General features: G+C 36.9%; 4 protein-coding genes across 6 annotated transcripts in view; 2 read left to right on the top strand and 2 right to left on the bottom strand.

Moving 5' to 3' along the window:
- The first annotated feature begins 90 nt into the window (after nt 1–90).
- LOC106101151 (flavin reductase (NADPH)) lies at nt 91–5,043 on the top strand. Its single transcript, XM_013280280.1, has 4 exons — nt 91–298; nt 420–494; nt 2,868–3,254; nt 4,016–5,043. The coding sequence occupies exons 2-4, from the start codon at nt 422–424 to the stop codon at nt 4,171–4,173; spliced, it is 618 nt and encodes a 205-aa protein (XP_013135734.1). The 5' UTR covers nt 91–298; nt 420–421; the 3' UTR covers nt 4,174–5,043.
- A 1,328-nt stretch (nt 5,044–6,371) lies between these two features.
- On the bottom strand, nt 6,372–8,636 carry LOC106101149 (mitochondrial GTPase 1). Its single transcript, XM_013280279.1, has 3 exons — nt 7,828–8,636; nt 7,338–7,525; nt 6,372–6,944 (listed from the first exon to the last, which is right to left on the bottom strand). The coding sequence occupies exons 1-3, from the start codon at nt 8,438–8,440 to the stop codon at nt 6,738–6,740; spliced, it is 1,008 nt and encodes a 335-aa protein (XP_013135733.1). The 5' UTR covers nt 8,441–8,636; the 3' UTR covers nt 6,372–6,737.
- Nucleotides 8,637–8,877: 241 nt separating this feature from the next.
- Nucleotides 8,878–12,432, top strand: LOC106101001 (radial spoke head protein 6 homolog A). The gene is made up of 13 exons (XM_013280069.1): nt 8,878–9,143; nt 9,239–9,428; nt 9,513–9,638; nt 9,710–9,798; nt 9,976–10,063; nt 10,134–10,224; nt 10,379–10,512; nt 10,734–10,853; nt 10,937–11,090; nt 11,176–11,321; nt 11,465–11,676; nt 11,959–12,103; nt 12,245–12,432. Exons 1-13 carry the CDS (start codon nt 9,013–9,015, stop codon nt 12,338–12,340), a joined length of 1,722 nt encoding a protein of 573 aa, XP_013135523.1. The 5' UTR covers nt 8,878–9,012; the 3' UTR covers nt 12,341–12,432.
- A 262-nt stretch (nt 12,433–12,694) lies between these two features.
- LOC106101144 (nuclear export mediator factor NEMF homolog) overlaps nt 12,695–21,342 on the bottom strand; it is a 15,858-nt gene continuing 7,210 nt past the window's right edge. For 2 of the 3 annotated variants that reach the window (XM_013280273.1, XM_013280272.1), the window contains exons 8-19: nt 20,465–20,647; nt 19,266–19,483; nt 18,542–18,737; nt 18,000–18,181; nt 17,358–17,529; nt 16,870–16,993; nt 15,972–16,144; nt 14,975–15,044; nt 14,643–14,842; nt 13,891–14,028; nt 13,405–13,562; nt 12,695–12,930 (exon numbers count right to left, since the gene is read on the bottom strand). In XM_013280273.1, the coding sequence (XP_013135727.1) occupies nt 12,732–12,930; nt 13,405–13,562; nt 13,891–14,028; nt 14,643–14,842; nt 14,975–15,044; nt 15,972–16,144; nt 16,870–16,993; nt 17,358–17,529; nt 18,000–18,181; nt 18,542–18,737; nt 19,266–19,483; nt 20,465–20,647 (2,013 nt within the window). In that variant the 3' untranslated portion in view covers nt 12,695–12,731. The remainder of the gene's footprint in view (nt 12,931–13,404; nt 13,563–13,890; nt 14,029–14,642; nt 14,843–14,974; nt 15,045–15,971; nt 16,145–16,869; nt 16,994–17,357; nt 17,530–17,999; nt 18,182–18,541; nt 18,738–19,265; nt 19,484–20,464; nt 20,648–21,342) is intronic. The other variant, XM_013280274.1, reaches the window with a different exon arrangement.

Consider the following 21,342-nt stretch of genomic DNA (forward strand, 5'->3'; position numbering starts at 1 on the left):
TTTCAATTTGACTCGAAACTAGTGACGCCGTTACATATCTCGTCACAGGTGATTGTAACTAGTGACGTGAAATAACGCTCACGTCTAGTATTCTCGTTCTTGCTTTTCAATTCGAGTTTTGGATTTATAACTTACGTTATTCTATATTACAAAGGCAGCAATAAGCGTAACATAATTTAAGCGTTGAAGTGATAACATATTGATTTGTCCTATACAGGTTTTGGAGTTTGTTTAAATTAAAAACAACGACAGTTTTCTTTTAGTTCTTCTGGTTCTGATTCATTGAAGGACGTAATCGGTAAGACCGACTTAATTTATATTACGAGAGTTTTCCGATTTCCTTTTCTACATTATTACGTACGGTTTGTGCAAGAACGACTTAAATAAATGTGATACAGAAACATATTATACTTTCACAGAAATGAAGAAAATTGTAATTTTTGGATCTACCGGCATGACCGGCCTTTGCGCTGTTGAAGCAGCAGTGAAAAAAGGTAAGTTTTGAAATATTTTACATAACTACCTTACATAAAACATTAAATATAAAAACAACTAATGTTTTTATTTCACAGTTATGATTTTTTCGTTTTAAAGTATACAAAATGAATAATTTTTTAATTAAATTCTTTTACGTGAAAGTTATGTGCCCAATTTGTTACGTTAAAAAATAAAGAAAATTCAGTTAACATGATTGTTGGTTATAAAAAATTGTAAATGATTGTGATGATTTCATATTTGTAAATATACTTCCCTTTATTATTAAAGATATATCTCGGATATCTTATCTCAAGAAGCTTCATAATCTAAGTACAATCAATTCCTGTAATCAATATTACAATAAAAATACAAAAAAGTCTGTCTGTAATGGATAATACCAATTTCATTTAAATTATTTGTGCAGCCTTTTTATCTTTTAATCTACCTCCTAATAAGAAAGGGTTGTATGCTTTTTAGTTTCTCTTCCCCATTTACAATAGGCAAGTCATTCATTTGTGTCACCTTGTTGCCGTCTGGGTAAGGGTCACCTAATACTGGTTTATGGATTAGGCCTTGTCCATTTGGCTCTTCATATAATAAATAATTGTGATTGCATACTTTGTATATAAAATGATAAAACCTAGTAACTATCAGAAACACAGTAAGCATAAATAACTCTTGACATACTCATCTTAAATATCATAATCAAATGGTAAATAAAAATACATTGTAAAGAAAAACTTGATCTTGTTTTCCTGTTTGTTTCTTGTTTATTAACTTTTATTACAATGTTTTATGCATAGTAACAGTGTAGTTATAAAACTGGTTTGACTGTATCATTACTGGGATATTTCATAGGACAGTAACAACTGGACGGTTAAAGTAATCTCCATAAGAAAGTTATATTATTACTGAGTAACAGATTATAATCATTACTAGCTTTCTCTCGCGGCTCCGTGCGGGTTTACAAAAAACTTAATTGCTAGCCTATTCTTCCAATCCAGTCCAGTAAGTTCGAGAGTAGTCGCAGTGGTTGAGAAAATAGGGAGCAAAAGGCTAGCGTGGGTATGTTATGAGACGGGATGAATTACATGTAACAAGAAGGATGTTATTTATGAATGTGGAAAGATACGCCGGTAAAGGTAGACCTAGAAAGAGATGGATGGATCATGTGAAAGGAGATATAATCAAGAAGGGAGTGATGACTGAGATGACGGATGATAGAGTTATTTGGAGGTCGAAAACCCGGTGCGCCGATCCTACGGGAGTAGGACAAGGCAGGGAAAATTATTCTTCCATTCTATGTTCTACATGTATGCAGAATTTTATCAAGATCCGTTTATCGGTTTTGGGTACCAAACTCTACCAAACATTCATCCAAACTTTCTCATTTATATTAGTAAGAAGTAGGTGGTTTTTTTCTATTCAGTACGAACGAATTCACAGCCAAAAAATACTACCACTATCTATAATGGAAAATTTAATCACAAGTGGAAATATTGAGTAGATGCTTCAGCTTCGGTACGGAAATGACGTAGCCTATTTTAATTGTCAACAAAGAACCTATTTTTGTTGGCGTTTTTTGACCATCAATTAATAACTCAAGGCTACTTAAACGTTTTAGACTAAAAAATAGCTGTGAAAAATTTAATAGATTTATTAGTTATTAGCTTTCGCCCGCGACTCCGTCCGCGTGAAATTATATAAAACATAGCCTATGGTACTCACTGACAACGTACCTTTTTATGGTTAAAAACTTTTTGAAATCGGCCCAGTAGTTATTTCATTACAATTAAACAAAGTTTTCCTCTTTATAATATTAATTAATCTTTTATCTTCATACATGTAACCAGTTTTTGCATCACGTTATACAAAGATCAAAAAAGTAACTGGATGTGACGGAATAGTTTAAAATGCATTAAACAGTTTTGATGTTTCGTCGTTTCAATTTTCCATTATCGTAAACATAATGTCGACACACGTACAGATATAACATATCAGTGAAATCTGTAGATATTACGGATTAACCGGCCAAGTGTTCGAATAGCCGGACGGTACGGATTAGGTCGACATTTGTAGCGGAAGGAATGCACTCGCGCCTTTGGAATGCGTACTTGTCGGCCATGATTGACTTGTGAGCGGAGCTGAGAACATTCATCCTATATTTCTATTAACAATATACCGGTCGTGACCCAGAGGGCAGGGCAGAGGGTACTTTACCGAGCTGTCTATCCCACCTCGTTTGCCTTATCCGTTTATCGATTTATTTATACAGTTCATAATAATTCTGATTAGCGTTTAGGTCTAATAAAAAAAAATGGTACTTTTACATATTCGAACTTCCTAGTGATCCTTATGCCTTTTCCATTTTTCTTTTATCTTGTCACCAGGTTTACAAGTGCGAGCATTTCTTCGCGACCCCAAAAAATTGACGGACAACCTCAAAGACAAAGTAGAGATTTTTAAAGGCGATGTCCTCGAACCAGATTCAGTCGCGAACGCGGTAGAGGGCATGGATGGAGTTGTAGTCGTCTTAGGCACTCGCAGCTGTCTTGATCCTACTTCAGACCTTTCCGAAGGTCTGAGGAACATTCTAGAAGCGATGAGAGCTAAGAATGTGAAGACTATTAGTACTTGTCTTTCGGCTTTCCTATTTTACGAGCCGGATAAAGTACCACCAAAGTTTCAGCATTTAACCAATGACCATAGAAGGATGTATGAAGCCTTGAAGGAAACATCCATGAACTGGGTCGCCGTTTTCCCCCCACATATATCGGGTGAGTTATCATAGCTTCATTGAAATAGACTATATCCCGTAGTTATACTTTAAATGGTTATTTAAACATTCATTTAGCTTGGACTTCTCGTGCCGGAGTTAGCTTATAACATCCTTGGACCTTGCACCATTAAACATAGTACTTATTACAATAAATCTAAATAACTAGTAATGACGTCTGCAATTTAATTCAAATTAATTTTATTTTATTGTTCTTGGTTGATTAAAGACTGGACTTTTTACGACGGGTTAAAAAAAACCTTTAGATAAACGTATCATTAATTTTAAAGTATCAAAACCGGTTCGTCCCAGTACGTTTATAGATTTATTCGTCTTGTCATAATATTATGAGTTATTGAAATATCTTGTAACGGAATGTTTTAATAATACTGGAACAGAGTTTCGAGTTTCATTCAACAGAAGCCAAATATGGCGCGAAAATGTAATGTTCATCACGAAAGAATTCCATAACAGCGGTTCTTGGAATTATGCTAAAAAAACGTAATTGAATTCCTGGTATTGGTATTGGTATTCGCTTTTCTTAGTAAAATATCGTTTGAATGTCTTCGTGACGGAAAGGTTAATAGGGAATAAATTGCCCTGTAAACAATTTTATTTGATAATAGTCGATTTACGTAACGAATTTTTTTCGGTAAATATAGGTCGCAGGTATTTTTTTTTTAACTTTGATCAAAAATGCTGAGGTATACAGCCACGTGTTTGACTGTTTATTGTTATTTTTTTAAACTTTATTATTTTCAGAGGAACCGAGTTGCGAGGTCATAATTCAATTGAATCCTGAAAAGTCACCGGGCAGGGCCGTGTCCAAATGGAACCTCGGTGAATTATTGGTGAACGCACTCACTGAACCAAAGTATTACGGAAATATTGTTAGCCTCTGCGATGCTCCTAAACAGTAGTAGGTATTGTTATATGATTGGCTGTGCGAAGCAACTGCCAGTAAACTATAGAGAAAAAAAAGTTTAAAAATATGACATTTTTTGGCGGGAAATGTCAGTTGTTAGGTTATGAATTTTAACCGCGATTTTCTGTTTGAATATTATTATAAAAACGTGTTTTACTGGAAATTTACGGGAAACTAAATTCTATTTCTTTATTTCGTGCATTTGTTGCGTTTAAATTTTATATAATCTACTTTATTATATGTTAAAATATGTGGAATTGTTTCACCGCCAGTGAAATATTTTGGCCGTTTATAGGGATTGAATTGAACATGACACTAAAGTTTAAATGTTTAAATACAGTTTCAAATACTCTTTAATTGTGAACCGTTGTGATTTAATATAAGTGTATAGTTTAGTTTTCAGTATTTTTAATTACGGTTGTACGCTCAAATAGTTTATATTATTTTTATTATGAAAGAAAGTATAAAACTGACAGTGGGCAAATGTGTAAGGTTGTATTAATTAAAAAACTAGAACCAAAGGTTGTATTTAACAAATAATGCGTTTTGAACGCTCATGAAATATGCAATATAGAAAATAATTTAATCGGAACTTTCAAAAAACTAGTTCAAGTCAATACACGTTCAAGGCTATGATGGATTGTTTTTTTTTATATATTTTACCTTTCTTTTGTTATCAATGTACTTGTAGATAAACTTAAGAAAAACAAAGATACGCTTAAGACGTCCATTTATCTACAATTCTTATCATTTTGTATCTCAAAGTCCCCTATGCGGCCAAATCTAACGAAACACTTGTAATGATAGGAAAAATGTCTGGAAATATATTTTTACACGAGGAATAACGCAATAAAAGTTACTAGTACAATGAAAATGTTTTATTTTGTCCTTAACAAACTTCCTGTTGAAAATTATTTTTACGTATGTTAAAATTAATAAATTTCGGAACGTTCAGCATCCGCATTATCTTTCTCTTGACGAACATCCAGTGCGGGACGCAGGTGGCGGCGCGCTTCGGCCTTCGCGTCGCGCTCGCACGTCCGCTCGACGGTACCGTCGAGCTGCGACTGAGCATACACGGCATCTTGTGGCTCACGTCCGGGCTCACCGTGGTGCTTGCGCTGTAGAGGGAGCTCTCCCCAGAGCTGGGGTACGCGTCCGAGCTGCTGTCGCGGGAGGAGGGCGACCACGACGACCGCTTACCGACTTTACTGAACACGTCCGAGGCCAGACTCGCACAAGTACACGAACCTACAGTACACGATGAATTACAATCAAAACGCCTTCTATTCCTGGGCGAGTACGTTTTGCTAGCGAAGGCTGGGATGGAGGAGTCGTACAAGGTTATCATGTTGACAACGCAGCTTCTAGCGGGGGAGGACAAGTTGTAGGGAGTGGAATGCGGCTCGTAGGAAATGGAGGCGTCCTTGCTGCACTCGCTGGCGCTAGGCCGCTCGCACCAGCTGCTCGTCAGCCATGTGTCCGAGCTGCAGGAGGAGCTGGGCAGGCTCAGCTTGTCAGTCACGTACTCGGATGTGAGGCAGTCGGTGGAGCTCTCTGGCTCGGGGTCCGTGCGTGTGGGGTCTTCGTCCGCGGCCGTGTCGTCCATGGGGTGTAGGGGTGTGCGGGCATCACGTGGTGTGGATCCTCGATAGCTTGGCGACGGGGTAGGCGTCGACGGCCGCCTCAATCAGCCATCGCAGGTTTTGTATCGCGTCGACGAAAGTGAACAGATAATCTAGTGGATTCATCATAAACACCGCCAACTAGTTTGCTGCGATCGTTCCGTTCCGTTACAGCTTTTCTAAGGATGCATGTTTCAATTTTATTGTTTCAGATTTATATTGTGTCCATTTACGATTTTTTTTTTGGTTGTGATTTTTTAATCGCATGTCATTGTGACGTACTTCATTTGCGTTTTATTTCTTTTTAACTTGGTATTCAAGAATGACCAAGCAGGTTTCATAATTTACAAATGCTTACATTTAAACCTCATTTGTTAATTATTTGTAACCAACTTGAATAAATTACGGAAATCACTTGATGCAATTCAAATTAACGTCGAAACGATTGTTATGTTTCGTAAGAGACCGTAATCAATTAATTAGACAATAATTCGCTCGTGTAAAATCTACTGACTTCGCACCAAACACCCTTTGGTAGAATCAAGAAGTTGTTTAATAAAACAATAAGTTTCGATTTCCATTTAATATTTTAATTCAGGAAATTTCTATCTTAAAGCACAATTACAATCTAATACTGTACATTATTTACAAAACATACATAACAAGTGTAGGAAATCTTTCTAAACCATTGACATTAAAAAACCAGCTTCAAATCATTCAATCACTGTAATAAACAAGTGATTTATAAGAATAAACTGTTGACTGGTTCCAGCTTTGATATATTTAAACACAATAAAATACCCCATCAGTCCATCACATCTGGTTGTTCTATAAATTAGTTTTGCATGTACAATCAGCTTTTAAAATGTATACATATTTAGTAGCTGACTGTACATTAAAAAAAAATTCAACTTTCACTTTAAGTGTTCATCAACTAGCCGGAATCCTCTTCTTGTACTTCATGTTTATGTTTGAATTTCAATACATCTATGTCAAGGAATATCCTCCCCAGTTCCCCCATCCTGAAGGCTTTTATCATAGCTCTGGCTGATTCCAGCAAGTCAGGCACATCTCTTATTGTGCCGTCAAAATCTCTCACTCTTCTGATACGATTGTATTTTATTGCACCTGATATTAACACCTGTAATTATTATAATCTGTGGTAAAATGGGTAAGTAAGTTCTAATTGAAATAACAAAGAAAAAAAATTGTTGATTTTTTAAGTCATCTAGCTCATGATAAGAACCCACTGAGGGGCTCTCAGCCTACACTAAGTTAGCGGTTACTAGGCCATAGTCTATGCTGGTTCATTGTGGGTTGGCTACACATATTTCTTTGAATTTTTTTCACTATATGTTTAGATTGTTCACAATGTTTTCTTTACCATATAATGTTGGATATATTCATTTGAAAATTGAAAAACACATTGTTACATGGCAGAATTTGAGACATTAACAATTTTAAAAAAGTGTAAAAAAAATTATTTCAATATAGTACAGTATTATCAAAATATGAGAAATTATTGATAACCAACCTTTTGTATTTCATCACTAGGTTCCTCCAGTCCCATGTAGTCTACATATTTAAACTTGGAATGACTGTTCAACCAGTACAGCAAGTAGTCTGCGATGGTCTCCTCGCCTACCAGGTGGTCCTGGAGTGATGCACAAAGCGCTAGCTTCAAGCCCATCTCGATATCAGTCACTGATGGCTCCAATATGCCTGTAAGGACAAACATAATTAAAAAATGTTAATCAATTTATCTAAAAAAGTTTATGCTTCAAAATGGGATATGTTTTATGAATATTATTCAAGGTAGTCAGAAAAAAAATGTTTAGAAAATGTTTTGTATTCTGGTTTAAAATTAGTCAATACAACTAGAGAATAATTTAGGCAAGGACTGTATGAGCTCACTGGTTCCAGTTATTTTTTATATTGTTACAAGTTTTAAGCGCAGTTTTCGTAGACTACTGGCAACCTATAAATGAGGAATAAATCATAAGTAGAGATAACAAAATACAAACCTGGTGTGTCAAACATAAATATCTTTGGGTCATCATTTATTCTCATTTTAGTCATGAGGCTGCGCGTGACTCCCGCCACAGCCCCCACCGGCAGCACGTGTCGGATCCTCATGTTTTTTGACCGCAACATATTTATTAATGATGATTTACCAACATTAGGCACACCTATTATCATAACATTGTAATCTAACTCTTCACTTCGGTTATATCTATTAGAATTCTTAATTAAATCAACCATAAGAGGTTTTAGAGTCTTAAGACCACGACAATGCTGGTCTTTGCTGTTTGTAAACACTACATTCTGCATATTTTGTTCAGACTTTAATTGGTCAGCAATTTTAGGCAGTAAAGTAGTTATTGTCAGATCTCTCTTGTTTAATACAAGAATGTGAGGTTTTGTTCCTATCATAGTTTCCGTGAACACGGGATTACGACCGGTAAACGGTATCCTAGCATCGTGAACTTCAATAACACAGTCAACTGAGGAAAGTTTTCGTTGCATTTGCTTTAAGCCCTTATTCATATGACCTGGAAACCACCGAAGCAAGTCTTTTCTCACGTAAGGGCATTTCTTTCGAAAATTATAAGCGGCTGCATCAAATCGAACAGCCATAGCGGATTTTTTATTTGTTTTGTTTTGGTATTTACAGGTTATGTGTAAGCATGTCTTAATTTTACGAAATAGAATTTCTGTGGCACATTAAACATTTATGCATGGTTCAAATTGAAAAGTAGTTTTATTTAATTTTATTTTAAAATAAAAAAATTTGGCGATGTTATGAAACCGCAATGGAGCTGTCAGCTGTCAACCGAACTGTCAATGTCAACTATAAAAACATTATAGTGGTTTGTCAAAGGCACGAAACTCATAGCCAACTGTCCAAGAAAAAAAAATATTAGCCATTATAACAATCTGTTTTATTCGCATTAATTCAAAGTACTATTCAATTAGATTTTTGTTTTATTACTCGGCTCGTATACCAGTATTGTATACAGATGTGGTCGTCGTGGTGAGGTTTTAAAGTCACATTTTATTTCCGTTTCTGATTTTCTCATGTCATTAGTTGACGTGAATATTCAATGGACCGTTTTCTTTGAATTTGTCCCAAAATAGTCAATTTAACTTATTTTTCCTAAGTCTTTATTCTGTAATTAAATAGTTCTTACAAGTATTTCATAGTAAAAATGTCCAAAACATTTTTACTGGAGCCAGAGATCATAGCGGCTACTGAAAATGTAATGCCAGATTTGAACAGTGACCTAATAAAAGCAAAAAACTTTTTAAAACAACAAAGTGCTGCAACTGGAGATAGTTTGTAAGTTAAATATTTAAATCAGGGCTTACTGTTCCAAAAACTTCTATTATTTCCGACAAAAGTATAGGTCTTTAGGCAATGTTTTATTTTGCCAGGTACGATCACTTGGTAGATATGGTACAAAAAATTCTGACCCATAAGCCACCTGATGTGGTCGATAACTTCGAGCAATTCTCGTGGGAGGTTAAAGAAGAGAAAATGCGGCCTAATTTTGATCTTCTTAATGATGTATACCTGACGCCCCCACAGCTAGAACTTATGAGAAAGATGGATGATATGTTTAAGGTTCGATTCCATTGTATTATATTTATTTATAGAAACTATGTGATTATTGATATAATACGATTACTACATCTTTTTATTGTATAGTTAGTCGCCAGTAAGTCGCAGAAAATGGAGGAGGCAGGAGAAGAGGAGCAAGAGTTGGACTTAGAGGAGGAATCTACTAAGCCGAGAATTTCCGACGTAATCGATCATAATTATTACTTCAGACAGGCAAGTTTATATTTAAATTTTTTATTTAATTACATTTTTCGGTATTTATGTATCTGAGTTTAATTTTTCAGTGTGGCTATGGGTTGCCAGAAAGCGAATGCTATGCTCTCTACATCGCTTTGAACATGTTGACGATAAAAGAACCCGTCGCTACTGTCAGGTTCGGTACATTCACATTAAAAATACCTAATGTCGTTAAATTTTACCGTAACGATATCAAAAAATTACGGAATTAACATTTCAATTTTAATTACGGTTGAGAGAGATTTAAAAAATCTCGTTTATGAGTTCTTTATAGTATTAAGTATGGTGGTATATTGTAGTATTTCTGATTTAGATTTTTCGGTAAGATTTTCGGCACTAATGCAGATTACTACGTGGCTGAGACAGACCTTACAATAGAGGAGCTGGACCGCAGGATCAGAGTTTGTATTATAAAATGACTAGTCCAATGCGTTTATCTATTGGTCCTTTAAAAAAAACATATTTGTCTAGGAGTTCGACATGAAGGACATGCCTGGGGAAGGTGAAGGGGAGGGACAGCCTGAAGAACCGGACAACGAAGCTGAGCAACGAAAAGAGATACGTATGTATCAAGAAAGCCGTATCAACTAGTTATTTGTTTTAATTCTCAGTGTTAATCAAGATAAAGAGTAAAAAGGGGGGGAATGAGCAACACAAAAAATGGGAATCTATATGGTAAGTTCTCATTTATCGTAGCATTACTAGTTTTCCATTAGTTGGTGAAGGGGAGGAACGGGAGCCGAAAACGAAGGAGCTGATGCCCCCCAAGCTGCCGCCACTGCCTGTGTCCACGTGGACACCGGAGCCACCCATACCTGTGGAAAGACCTGGCCAAGGCGTTAACAAGAAGGTGCTTTTAAAATAAATTATGAATATGTGTATTGTATGTCTTTCATATTTCCTATCACTTCTTCTTTCTCATAAAGAAAATTCACAGCTAATTGACACATATGGCCACTAAACACTAACAACCAATAAGTATTCATTGATGATCGCAAACAGCCACGCTTGTTACATCGCGACTGGTTCATATGATCCGAATCGCAACCGAGTCGATCTGATGTCTTGCAGGTGTACTGGGTGTGCACGTCGCTGGGCGCGCCCTGGGTGTGTCTCCCCGACATCACGCCGCAGCACGTGCGCGTCGCGCGCCTCAACGTGCGCGTCATGACTGGGGATCTCGATGCAGAGGTTCTTATTTAAGAAGGGGTAGCGAAGCATGATCACTTAGAATGATAGTTGAAATTTTTGTATTTATGTTAACACACATGCAGATATTGAGTTTCCCGCCATTCGAGGGCACAGAGCGTCACTTCCTGCGCGCGCAGATCGCCCGCATCGCGGCCGCTACGTCCATCTCGCCGCAGGGCTTTTATACCTTCGGCTCCGGGGAGGAGGAGGAGGACGTCGACATGGAGGAAGCGGGAGGTCAAATACATCACTAATTTTTCATAGTCCTTCGTAAAACACACGATGATACGAAGTATTATGAAAAATGAGTGTTTTATTTCAGATATGAACTACAACCTGAACCCGTTCTACCAGGGGCACACGATCAAGGATCTGGTGGACCCCTCGCTGGGCTACTGGGTGCACCACGGCCGTCACATCCTGCCGCAGGGCAGGACTATCTGGTGGAACCCTCGCGCTGAGATGATGGTGACATTGATAGACTTAGATATAGGGATATTCCTCGGTAGATGAATTCGCTAAAATTGAATGAATGATGACTGACAGATCAATTTTGAAGATAGTAGTATAGTATAGTGTGGGAAGATCCAAGAGTTACTGCTGATGCTTAGGATGAGGGTGAAGAGGAAGAAGACGAGAACTTGCCGCTGGTGGAGCCGGAGACGGGTCCAGCGCTGTTCAGCACGGTGTCTGGTGACGCGGCAGTGTGCGGCGCGCCGGCGTGGAGTGCGCACGTCAGCACGACGCTAGTGAGCTCGCGCGCGCTGGCGCTGGTGCGCAGCAAGCTGTGGCCCGGCGCCGTCGCATACGCTAATGATGGCAAGTGAGTAAACTGACCTAGATTTAACTTCTTCACTTTTGTGGTAGCTACAGATTCGTTGCCACATACAGATGAACTTCGGGGAATCCCCCGCAAGAAGTATGCTTTCGTTATTTGTTGCCAGATTATTAATTTGAGGAAAAACAAAAATCGCTTAGTCTTTGATTATAGACTATAAAATTTAAAATGTTTTTGTGGCACACAATTACATACTTTATGATGTTTAAAAACAAAAGGTCAAGTGAAAATTCAGTAACTTAAATGTTATATGGTGTTGGTGTGCAGGAGGTCGGAGTGCTTGTACGTGGGGTGGGGGCTGAAGACGCAGATGCCCAACTTCTCCCCGCTGCAGCTGCCGCGGCCGCAGACGGAGTACATCATAGGGCCGGAGGTCATGGAGATGGCTGATCCCACATTCGCTGATGAGGAGGTACGATTATTTTCGTAATACTGATAAATACGACTGCGACTTCTCGTATAACTATATGATTTATTGAAATTTTTATTTACATTTTAATTTTAATTTACATGTAATCGAATTATCAAAAAAATAATTTATTGTTCTGTTTAGGCGTACCGCATCGCGCACCTGCCGCCCCCGCCCCCGCAAGAGTTACCAGGGGAAGGGGAGGGCTTCCCCGAGGAAGAGGAAGAAGAAGAAGACTAGACTCTTTCATGTTATTTTACATTCTACGACAATTTACATGTTGATTACGTTTAAAGATAGTTATTTTTAATTGTAATATAAAAGTACCATAACAATTTTTCGTTTTACTAAAACCAGAGTAAATTTTGTAATCCATTTTAAAAAATCATATTTAATGTCTAATCGACATTATAATTAAAAATGGCGAGGTGGCATAGACAACTGATAAGGTACTATTTCAGAGGCAGTACCAGTGAAAAACATTTTTTCATTATGCTTAATCTATATATTTTTTTAATTGTCGGCTCTATAAATTGTTGAATCTCTTTGTTTAGGTTCGATTCACGTACAAACATTTGAGAAATAAAACTGCGATTGTTTTAAATGAAACTTTATTGAACACGAATAAGGTCTATTTCTTGTGTTTGTGAAGCTGTGGGGCGGACAGTTTGACTTTTCCGGGGAAGTTCCTGGCGATGTTCTCCTCCTTGACGGCCTTGAGGAGGTCCTTCTCCCGCGCGGAGGAGGTCTTGTCCCTCAGGAACACTTGCACCGCGGTCTTGGCAGCTTTGCCGCGCTTGCTCGTGCCCGGAGTTAGCTTCACTTTGTATCTGAGAAATTGAAATTATCTTTAGAAACCCGATTTTAATACCCTTTTTTGAAGTAAAACTGCAGGGTAGTTTTTATTTTGTAACAATTAGGACCAAATTGTTGTGTTAACACTTATTTTAGTCTTTGCTACGAAATGACAGCTTTTGTATCTTTTTGACTAAAACGCGTGTGTTGATGTCACCAACATAAACAGGAATCGTCAACGCCAAGACGGCGAAAAATAAGCATGAAATACCACATTTATAATGACATAAAATATTTAAATTGAAAGTGGTTAGCTATAAAGATAAAGGCAGACCGAAGACAGTATGTATTATGTGAAATAGGACATACTTAAGAGTGTATTCAGATATGATGAATAATAAAGATGTATGGAAGAGCAAATAATGAGCTGACCCTCCGTAGGGAGAAGGGCAGATGATGAAAATACCACATTCCTGTCTGTTAATTTATAGAGGTTTTTTGTGACTGACTTGTAGTTAACAAGCGCGGAGTATGGCGCGACGACCGGCACCGCGAACAGCAGCTCGTCCTCCGCGTGCGGGCAGCCCGTCAGCTGCGCCAGCAGCGCCACCTCCGCCTCCGCCGCCTCCGCCTCCACACCACCAGCACCCCCCGCACCCCCCACCTGCTAGGTAACACAAATATATTCTACGTTAAACTTTATTATCAGAAAGAATTATTAAACACTAGTTGTGGCCCGCGAATTCGTGAGCGCGGAATTGCAATCCATTTTAGAGATACTATATAATTATAAAGAGGAGAAAAATGCGTTTTTATATATATTTGATTTACGTTAAAAACTACTGGGTCGTTATTTAAATTTCTTTCACCATTAGAATGGCATTATCTAGTGTAATATAGGTTAAATCTATGTATTTTACTATTTTTTAATTTGACGCGGACTTAGCCGCGCGGAATAGCTGCTTTAGTATATAAAAGTATGGTCTATATCTCACGTCAGGGTCAGGGTCGTCTTCGGAGTCGGCCTCCAGCAGCAGCGGCGCGGGCTGCGGGATGCGAGCTGCGGACTTGCTCTTTGAAGGCTTCGCGGCTGATTTCTGCGCCTTCTTTGATTCTTTCGACTCTTTTGACGACTGAAAACATACATATCGCAATCAGAAAAAGAAATCAATTTGAATTTAAGTCATAATTAGAAGACGAGCGCCGCCAAGCGACTTTCGTGAGAACTTAGATTATTCTGAAAATAGGGATCGTTGCGAGAACATTGTTTGAACGTTATGAGCTTGGTAGATCGATGACATCCTGACTGAGGAGCATTGTGAATGTATTTCTGGAATCCGACTTTACCCATATGTGATCTCGAGTAGTAGTAATTCTGATATCGTGCTAACTCAAACCGACATATATTTTAATTTATTCATTATATTTTGCCTTGGAATTTTTACGTACGGAGTTAAATAAAATTTAGTAAACATGTGTTCTACCAGATGTTCTTTGTATGACCAATTTTATCAAATTTTGTTGTTTTTGGAGATATATAAATACTAGCAAATATCCATCCACACTTCTAAAGTTAATAATGATTTATTCAGTGGAGAAAATGATCATAGATTATACGAAATTAAAAAGGTTAGAGTTAACCACTTATAAATCAAATTTTAGTCCAATTTTATTAGCTGTATGGATATTAAAAGACATTCACTAAGGGACTGCTAAACAACTGTGAGTGTAAAAACAAAGAAATTACTTGTAGCATATCCATCATCAGAGCTCTGTCCTCATCATCCTGGTTCTTGTACTTCTTCTGCATCTTCTTTAGTTTCCCTCTTTGTCCCCTCTTCAATGTTTCCTTCTTTTCTTCCTTCTTTGGTTCTGGTACTTTCTTTTCCTTCTTCTGAGGCTTTTTTGATTTATTTGGTAGTGCGGGGAAAGAAAATTTATCTTCGCCTTGAATATTAAAATTGTTTATTTAAAAAATATAAAGGGTTTTTGAATTTTACTATTTATAATAATTTCAATGTAGATTTTTTTTAAGAATTATAAAGTTATTAAAAAAAAAATTAAAAATATATAACTCACTTGGATCAGACATTTCTGATATTGTTCTTGTTTTAGATTCTGTATGAACTTCTCCAGTGCCGTGGTCCACCTGAAATATACAATATTTATTTATTGTAATTAATACAAAGTCATCATCAACTTGCCCTTATCCCTTATAGAGGGTCGGCACAGTTGCTGCTCCATACATCTCTATCAGCCGTCATTTCTGAAACCACTCCTTTCTTAAACATAACCTCTTTCACACAATCCATCCATACTTTCTTCGGACTTCCTCTTCCTTTGTAGCCATCCACATTCTTAACCCTTAAATGCTTGTTTCCAAAAGTCTACAAACTAAAGTATAGTTTTTATTGAAAACAAGATTTTTTTTAAATTATTTTTCCCTTAATCTGTGACTCAAAACCTATACTGAAATATTTATTTCATAATTAAATAAAAAATCATGCATTTAAGGGTTAACACTTTCATGTTTATGTCCCTCATTTCGTCGCATAACATGTCCATACCACGCTAACCTTTTGCTTCTCAACTTCTCCACCAGTGACGCTACTTTTAAACTTCCTCTGATATCCATATTCTTAACTTTATCCATTCTTGTCACACATTTACAAACATTTATACAAAGTAACAATCTTACTTCTTACTAATATTATAAATGCGAAAGTTTAGATGGATGGATGTTTGTTAGAGTTTGTAGCCACAGCTGAATGGATTTCGATGAAATTTGGCATAGACGTAGAGGATAGTCTGGAAGAACACATAGGATACTCTTGTTTTTATTAATTCTACGCGGACGGAGTCGCGGGCAAAAGCTTGTGTACAATAAACATACAAACGCAATACCCCTCTTCAATAAAAAAAGTGGCGTCTTCAGCCGATAATCAAGGGAGGGTCCTATTCAATTTTTCTTTATTCCAAAGGTATTCAAAATGTGGTCCAATTTTTTAAATAAAAATTAACAAGTTATGTAAGGAAATCTTAGCGTTTTAAATTTATTTTATTAATAAAAACAAACCTTAATATGTGTATGCAATACTCCGCTATCAGAGTCATCACTGCTCTCTACATCTGCCGTCTCTTCTCTGCTCGCTGTCTCTTTCTCTGGAGCATCTTCTATCTTGATCTGCGTCGTCTCTTCTGTTATGGATTCCAGTCTGTCTACCTTCTTATCTTCATCGGAAGGTTCATCTGAAGATATAATGTAAACAGACATTTAAGACAAGACAGAGAAAAAAAAATTTCACTGGTAACTTCTCTGAAAGGTACTATGTTAGTTGTCAAGTCATAAAATTATTAATAAGCGCCATCTTTTATTATAAATTAAACTAAACAGTGTTGCAATATTTAAAAAAAAATAATATTATTATTTACACATATTGGCAATTAATTTCAATATCTTACTAATATTATAAATATAAAGTTTAGATGGATGGATGTTTGTTAGAGTCTGTAGGCTAAACTAAATAACGGATATTGTTAAAATTTGTCATACATGTAGAGGATATATTTTTTTTGTTTCGTTTTGTTGTTTTTGTGTTATAAAGTGTTTAGTTGCAAATATGGTATGGTTTTAGGTGTATTATGTTGTTGTTCCCAAAGTTTGTTTCGCTGCATTTGTACTCATTATATTACACGACCGAAAGGGTACTTATTGTTTTTACTTTGTATAGATGTTTGTATAATGTTATAGATACCCTGGAGGAACACATTAGACTACCCATTTTCGTTTTTTTAATTCCACGCGGATGGAATCGCGGACGAAAGCTAGTTAATTATATTTGTGGTTTTTAAGCAATCAATAGATGGCGTTAGTAAGGATCATGTGAAAAATTCCTCTCTCCATATTTTTTGAATCTCTCTATGTTTAAAGTATGAATATGCTATTAAAAACATATTATTTGTATAAAAGTTACCATCATCAGAGACGATGATCTCCTCGTCTTGGTCCTGTGTGACGTCAGAGGTGACGTCAGACGCCTCATCAGCCAATATAACTTTACGCTCGTCTCTGTGTCGCTCTATACAGCTATCTTCAAGCTATTAGGAAAATTATTATAAAAAGTTATTGTTATAAACTAAACTAGTGATTCTAAAATTGGTCAAGGACCCCCTGGGGTTTATAGGAAATTGGGGGTTCGTGAGATGTAAATGAAAAAAACGAAAAAATAACTGTTTCGTATAAAAAAGGGTCACTCTAAAGCAACATCGTTTGTAAACCACTAAAAGTTTAAAAATGTACGAAACAACATTAATTTCTATTACAACCCCCCCCCCCTGACAGCACAAAAAAATAGAGCGTTAACAGAAAGAGTAAAAATCTAAAACTAGGACGACAAAAGTTTGGGAACGTTGTTAAAACTAGGAAACACATCATATGCATTCAGTTATTTTATTTACCGACCCTGAACATGAAGCTGAAGCCGAACTGCAGCTGGTCCGGCAGCAGGTAGTTCTTCTTGCCGCGGATCATGAAGGAGCCGGTGGAGAGGTACTCGCCCGTGGGCGCCGACTTCGACACCTGCTGCGCCTGCACCCACCACGCGCGCGTCAGCACCTTCGCCTCCCACGCCACGCTGCACGCGACACACGCACTCTACATCCGGCTCCAAGGACCAACTGCATTTACTCTTATTACTATTTTCACGTAACTGTGATAGATTTTTGTACATACGATAGTAACCAAATAGTAACAGGATAGTTTGATTAATATGTATAGTGAAATAATGAGAAATCATAACCCAAATTCGCCAAAATGGCGAAAATTAAATCGACGGAGTGCGTCTCCGTCGATTTAATAAATTAATTAAAGAGGATATTCCCCTTCCTGTTCCTTCATCAAGTCCACTTAACCTTCCCATCCTTTCCAATTAAGAAAAGGGTGGAAAGGGAAAGGGACACTAGGCCTCCGGCATGCACATATCAGACTGTACTTGGAATAATTCACGGCTGTCTTTTATGTGGTCGTGGTATTACATGAAACAAGCCGGCTTTTCAGAAGTTGAAGTGACATCTATCTATCCACATCCTAGGGGGGGGGGTATACCTGTAGCCGACAGCGGCCTGCCCCGCCTCAGCGAGAGTCCTGGGCGGGGGCGGCGCCCTGCCGGCCGCCTTCACCAGCACGGAGGAGGCTCCGCTGAGGTCGGCGTGCACGTACAGGTCGCCGGCGCGCAGGTGGCGCTTCACCAGCAGCTCGTTCTGCTGCTGGTCGCGGCCGGCTATCACCTGAACGTATACCTCTTTATTAATGGCTTTTTAATGTGTCTATTCTTCTACAGTGTCTTCTGGACAGTCTAAACGTCTAGTATCCATCCATTTGAACATTTGAAGGGTGAATGGGTACTTATTACATACAAAAGTTTAAACTGATACAAGTTAAAAAGACCAGCGATTTTCACTATTAACAGACAGAGGAAAGAATAAATCACTTTTTGAATAGAAAAAAGAATAAATTTCAATCAAGTTTTCCATTAGGAATAGTCTATTAAAAGAAATTTTATCTATTGGGAAATGCACATACTAATGCGTGCGTTATGGTTGTATTTGTTTCGCTATTTTGGCGAATTTAAGTCGCCCCTTACTTACCAGATAATTATCCGAGGAGATGAACCAGTAGAACTTCTCGAACCAGTAAGTCTTGCGCGCTTTGCTGATGCTGCTGATGGTCTGCACCTCCTTGAGGGTCTGCTTGGTCTTCCTCTCCGCACTCTTCAGCGCCTTGTCGGCAGACTCTATTGTCTTCTGTTGCTTCTTTGCTGCATTTCGTTTCTGATCGTAGTACCTATTGTTCATATTTCATGATTTTCACGATTTACACTTTTTTTTTATTTTATTTACAACATGCTATCTGTCGCTCGCGACTTCGCTCGTGTGAAATTAAAAAAATAATAAAACACTTAGTCTACGTCACTCTCTGATATTAAAGCTTTATAATGGTGAATTTTTGAAAATTTCCAGTAGTTTTTGAGTTATTACAGTATTTATGAAAATACAAAACATTGATCTTTATAATATTAGTATAGACCCTTGTGTGGAATTACAAAAATTCTGACAATAAACATAGCTTATAATAATGTAGCTTAATGGCGAAAGAATTTTTGAAATCTGTCCAGTAGTTTTTGAGTTATTTCAATACATACAAAAACACAAATCTTACATCTTTACAATATTAGTATAGACTAGAAATTTAAAAAATCTGTTAATAATCATAGCTTTAAGGAGTTTTTAATGGTAAAAAATTTTAATAAAATAGTTTTTGAGTTTATCCGTTCCATATAAAACTAGAAAACTTTTATTAATATAAGAGTACCTTCTAGCGTTAGCAAATGCTGTTAAAGATAAGTCAATATCGACGAGCATCGGTTTCAAATCAAGCTCTTCACCATCATCACTTTCATCATCATAAGGGTCCGAGAGCAGCAAGGTGATGTGATTGGTGTTCAGTTTGAGATGTTTTATAATACAAGCTATGGGATCTTTGTTTTCTTGTGCCGTTTTTATTAATAAGTCAATATTATCCCATGACATCTGAAAATAAATAGGTAAAAATATTAATAGGGAATATGCATGTATGTTACTCCGATGTAAAAAACAACAAAGTATCTCATTGCTTCTCAAGGTCAAAAAGTCAAAAATCGATTCATTTTTATTATTCCTGGTACAAATAAATGGTAATTAATAATTCTATTCATTAATTTTTTATTTTAAAGTTGGTTTTGATATCGTGTTTACAGTAAAATACTTCAAGAGTGTATTTCTGTATAAACTAACGTAAATGAACTGTGTATTGACAACACCGACGCCATATTAGATGCCAACTTGCTTCGACCAATAGTGTGCGTTTTAGAACTTAGCGAGGGAATTTGAAAAAAGACACTTTTTAATGATTAAATTTTGCCACTAAATCACATTATATTTAAAAAAATTTTGCAGGAATGTTTTTATAGTAATAAAGTATACTTAAAAAAACCTTTGATACATTTTGGCGTCATATGCATATTGCCTATTAAATTAAAAATACAAATGATTATATAAACCATTACAGTTACCATGGTAACCTTGCTGCTATTGGCTTGTAGTTTTTGTCCCTTTCTCTCATGACAATTTTTTCCATATTATTTACACCCTAAGTATAGTAGCGGGAAAATATATAGCCTGCGTCATGTCGTAAGTGTTTTTTTTAAAAACTAGCTGTTCGCGTGCGGCTTCATCCGCATAAAATTATACATTTATTGTTTGCATTTGTCAATTTCTCATTTGCAAATGTCAAAATACCAATATGGCAATCTTGCTTCCTTGGTGTAGGCAGCAACGTATGGTCTTTTTCCCACATTAGGGTTTTTATCCATTTAATGGCATGAAAATATAGCCTAAAGCGTGACATAAGTGTAGGGCTTTTTATTAAAAAAAGACTTATTCAAAAATATGCTGTAATTGCTGACATCTTAGGCAACAAAGAAGTGTGTGTTTACGCTTTATTATATTAGTATAGACGTATATAAATGTGACCTGGTTGGCGAGTGCGGTCTGCACAGCGATGCGCGCGTGCTCCACCAGCTCCTCGTTGCGGGAGATCAGCTCCGCCTTCCTGCGGTCGTCCAGCTGCACTCGGCTCAGCTCAGTTACTCTCTTATCATGATCTTTCCGGACATTTTGTAACTTTTTCATAGCTTCCCTCTCCATTTGAACTGTCTGGAATAATACGGGGTTTTTATAAGTACAGATGTACATAAATAAAAAATAAAACATTTATTGACCAAAAAAAAATTAAAAGAACACAACACAAATCATATTACTAAAAAAAAAAAGACAAAAACCTCTTGGCCAAAAGGAGAAGGCTCAGCTGATGCGGCCTCCAGCTTGTCACTGAAGGCTGCGCTGGTTTTCAGCCTCCCCTAAACTATTACATGGTTCAGTTTATGATACAGGGGGCAGTTGAGATTTACATTCGAAGTACTTTTTATTTTATTTTCTTTATATTGTTTTTTTTTGTCTTAAATTATTGAACTAAATTTCACCAGATAACAGTAGTCTCGAATATTTCAGTTAAAAAATTCATGTAACCATAATATTTAGCGTTACTTGAACTTATATAAAAAGGCAAGTTTGAGTTCATTATTTATATTTAAAACTAGCTTTCGAACGCGACTCCGTCGCGCGGTATTTTAAAAAAAATTGTAAGTAGCCTGTGTTCTTCAAGAATTTTTTTTTATAATATAAGGCGGCAAACGAGCAAGCGGCCACCTGAATCCACCGAAATGGAACGCGACCGCTGCCCATAGACATCCGCAATTATTTATTATTTATTTATTTATTGATTATAAGTACAGTACAATATCGTCTTCTTTTCCTTCAGGTTCTTAAACCTTTTGGTTTGTGAGAACCCT

The sequence above is a fragment of the Papilio polytes genome, unplaced genomic scaffold (genome assembly GCF_000836215.1).
Source record: "Papilio polytes unplaced genomic scaffold, Ppol_1.0 DF824024.1, whole genome shotgun sequence".
Taxonomy (NCBI): Eukaryota; Metazoa; Arthropoda; class Insecta; order Lepidoptera; family Papilionidae; genus Papilio; species Papilio polytes.

Excerpts from the sequence above, each read along its gene's own strand:
- LOC106101151 (XM_013280280.1), top strand. The coding sequence starts at position 422 with ATGAAGAAAATTGTAATTTTTGGATCTACCGGCATGACCGGCCTTTGC. Across the intron at positions 495-2,867 it reads TGAAGCAGCAGTGAAAAAAG|GTTTACAAGTGCGAGCATTT; the intron begins GTAAGTTTTGAA and ends TCTTGTCACCAG. Across the intron at positions 3,255-4,015 it reads TTTCCCCCCACATATATCGG|AGGAACCGAGTTGCGAGGTC; the intron begins GTGAGTTATCAT and ends TATTATTTTCAG.
- LOC106101001 (XM_013280069.1), top strand. The coding sequence starts at position 9,013 with ATGTCCAAAACATTTTTACTGGAGCCAGAGATCATAGCGGCTACTGAA. Across the intron at positions 9,429-9,512 it reads AGATGGATGATATGTTTAAG|TTAGTCGCCAGTAAGTCGCA; the intron begins GTTCGATTCCAT and ends TTTATTGTATAG. Across the intron at positions 10,225-10,378 it reads TGAGCAACGAAAAGAGATAC|TTGGTGAAGGGGAGGAACGG; the intron begins GTATGTATCAAG and ends GTTTTCCATTAG.
- LOC106101149 (XM_013280279.1), bottom strand. The coding sequence starts at position 8,440 with ATGGCTGTTCGATTTGATGCAGCCGCTTATAATTTTCGAAAGAAATGC. Across the intron at positions 7,526-7,827 it reads ATTTATGTTTGACACACCAG|GCATATTGGAGCCATCAGTG; the intron begins GTTTGTATTTTG and ends TTGTCCTTACAG. Across the intron at positions 6,945-7,337 it reads CTAGTGATGAAATACAAAAG|GTGTTAATATCAGGTGCAAT; the intron begins GTTGGTTATCAA and ends TAATAATTACAG.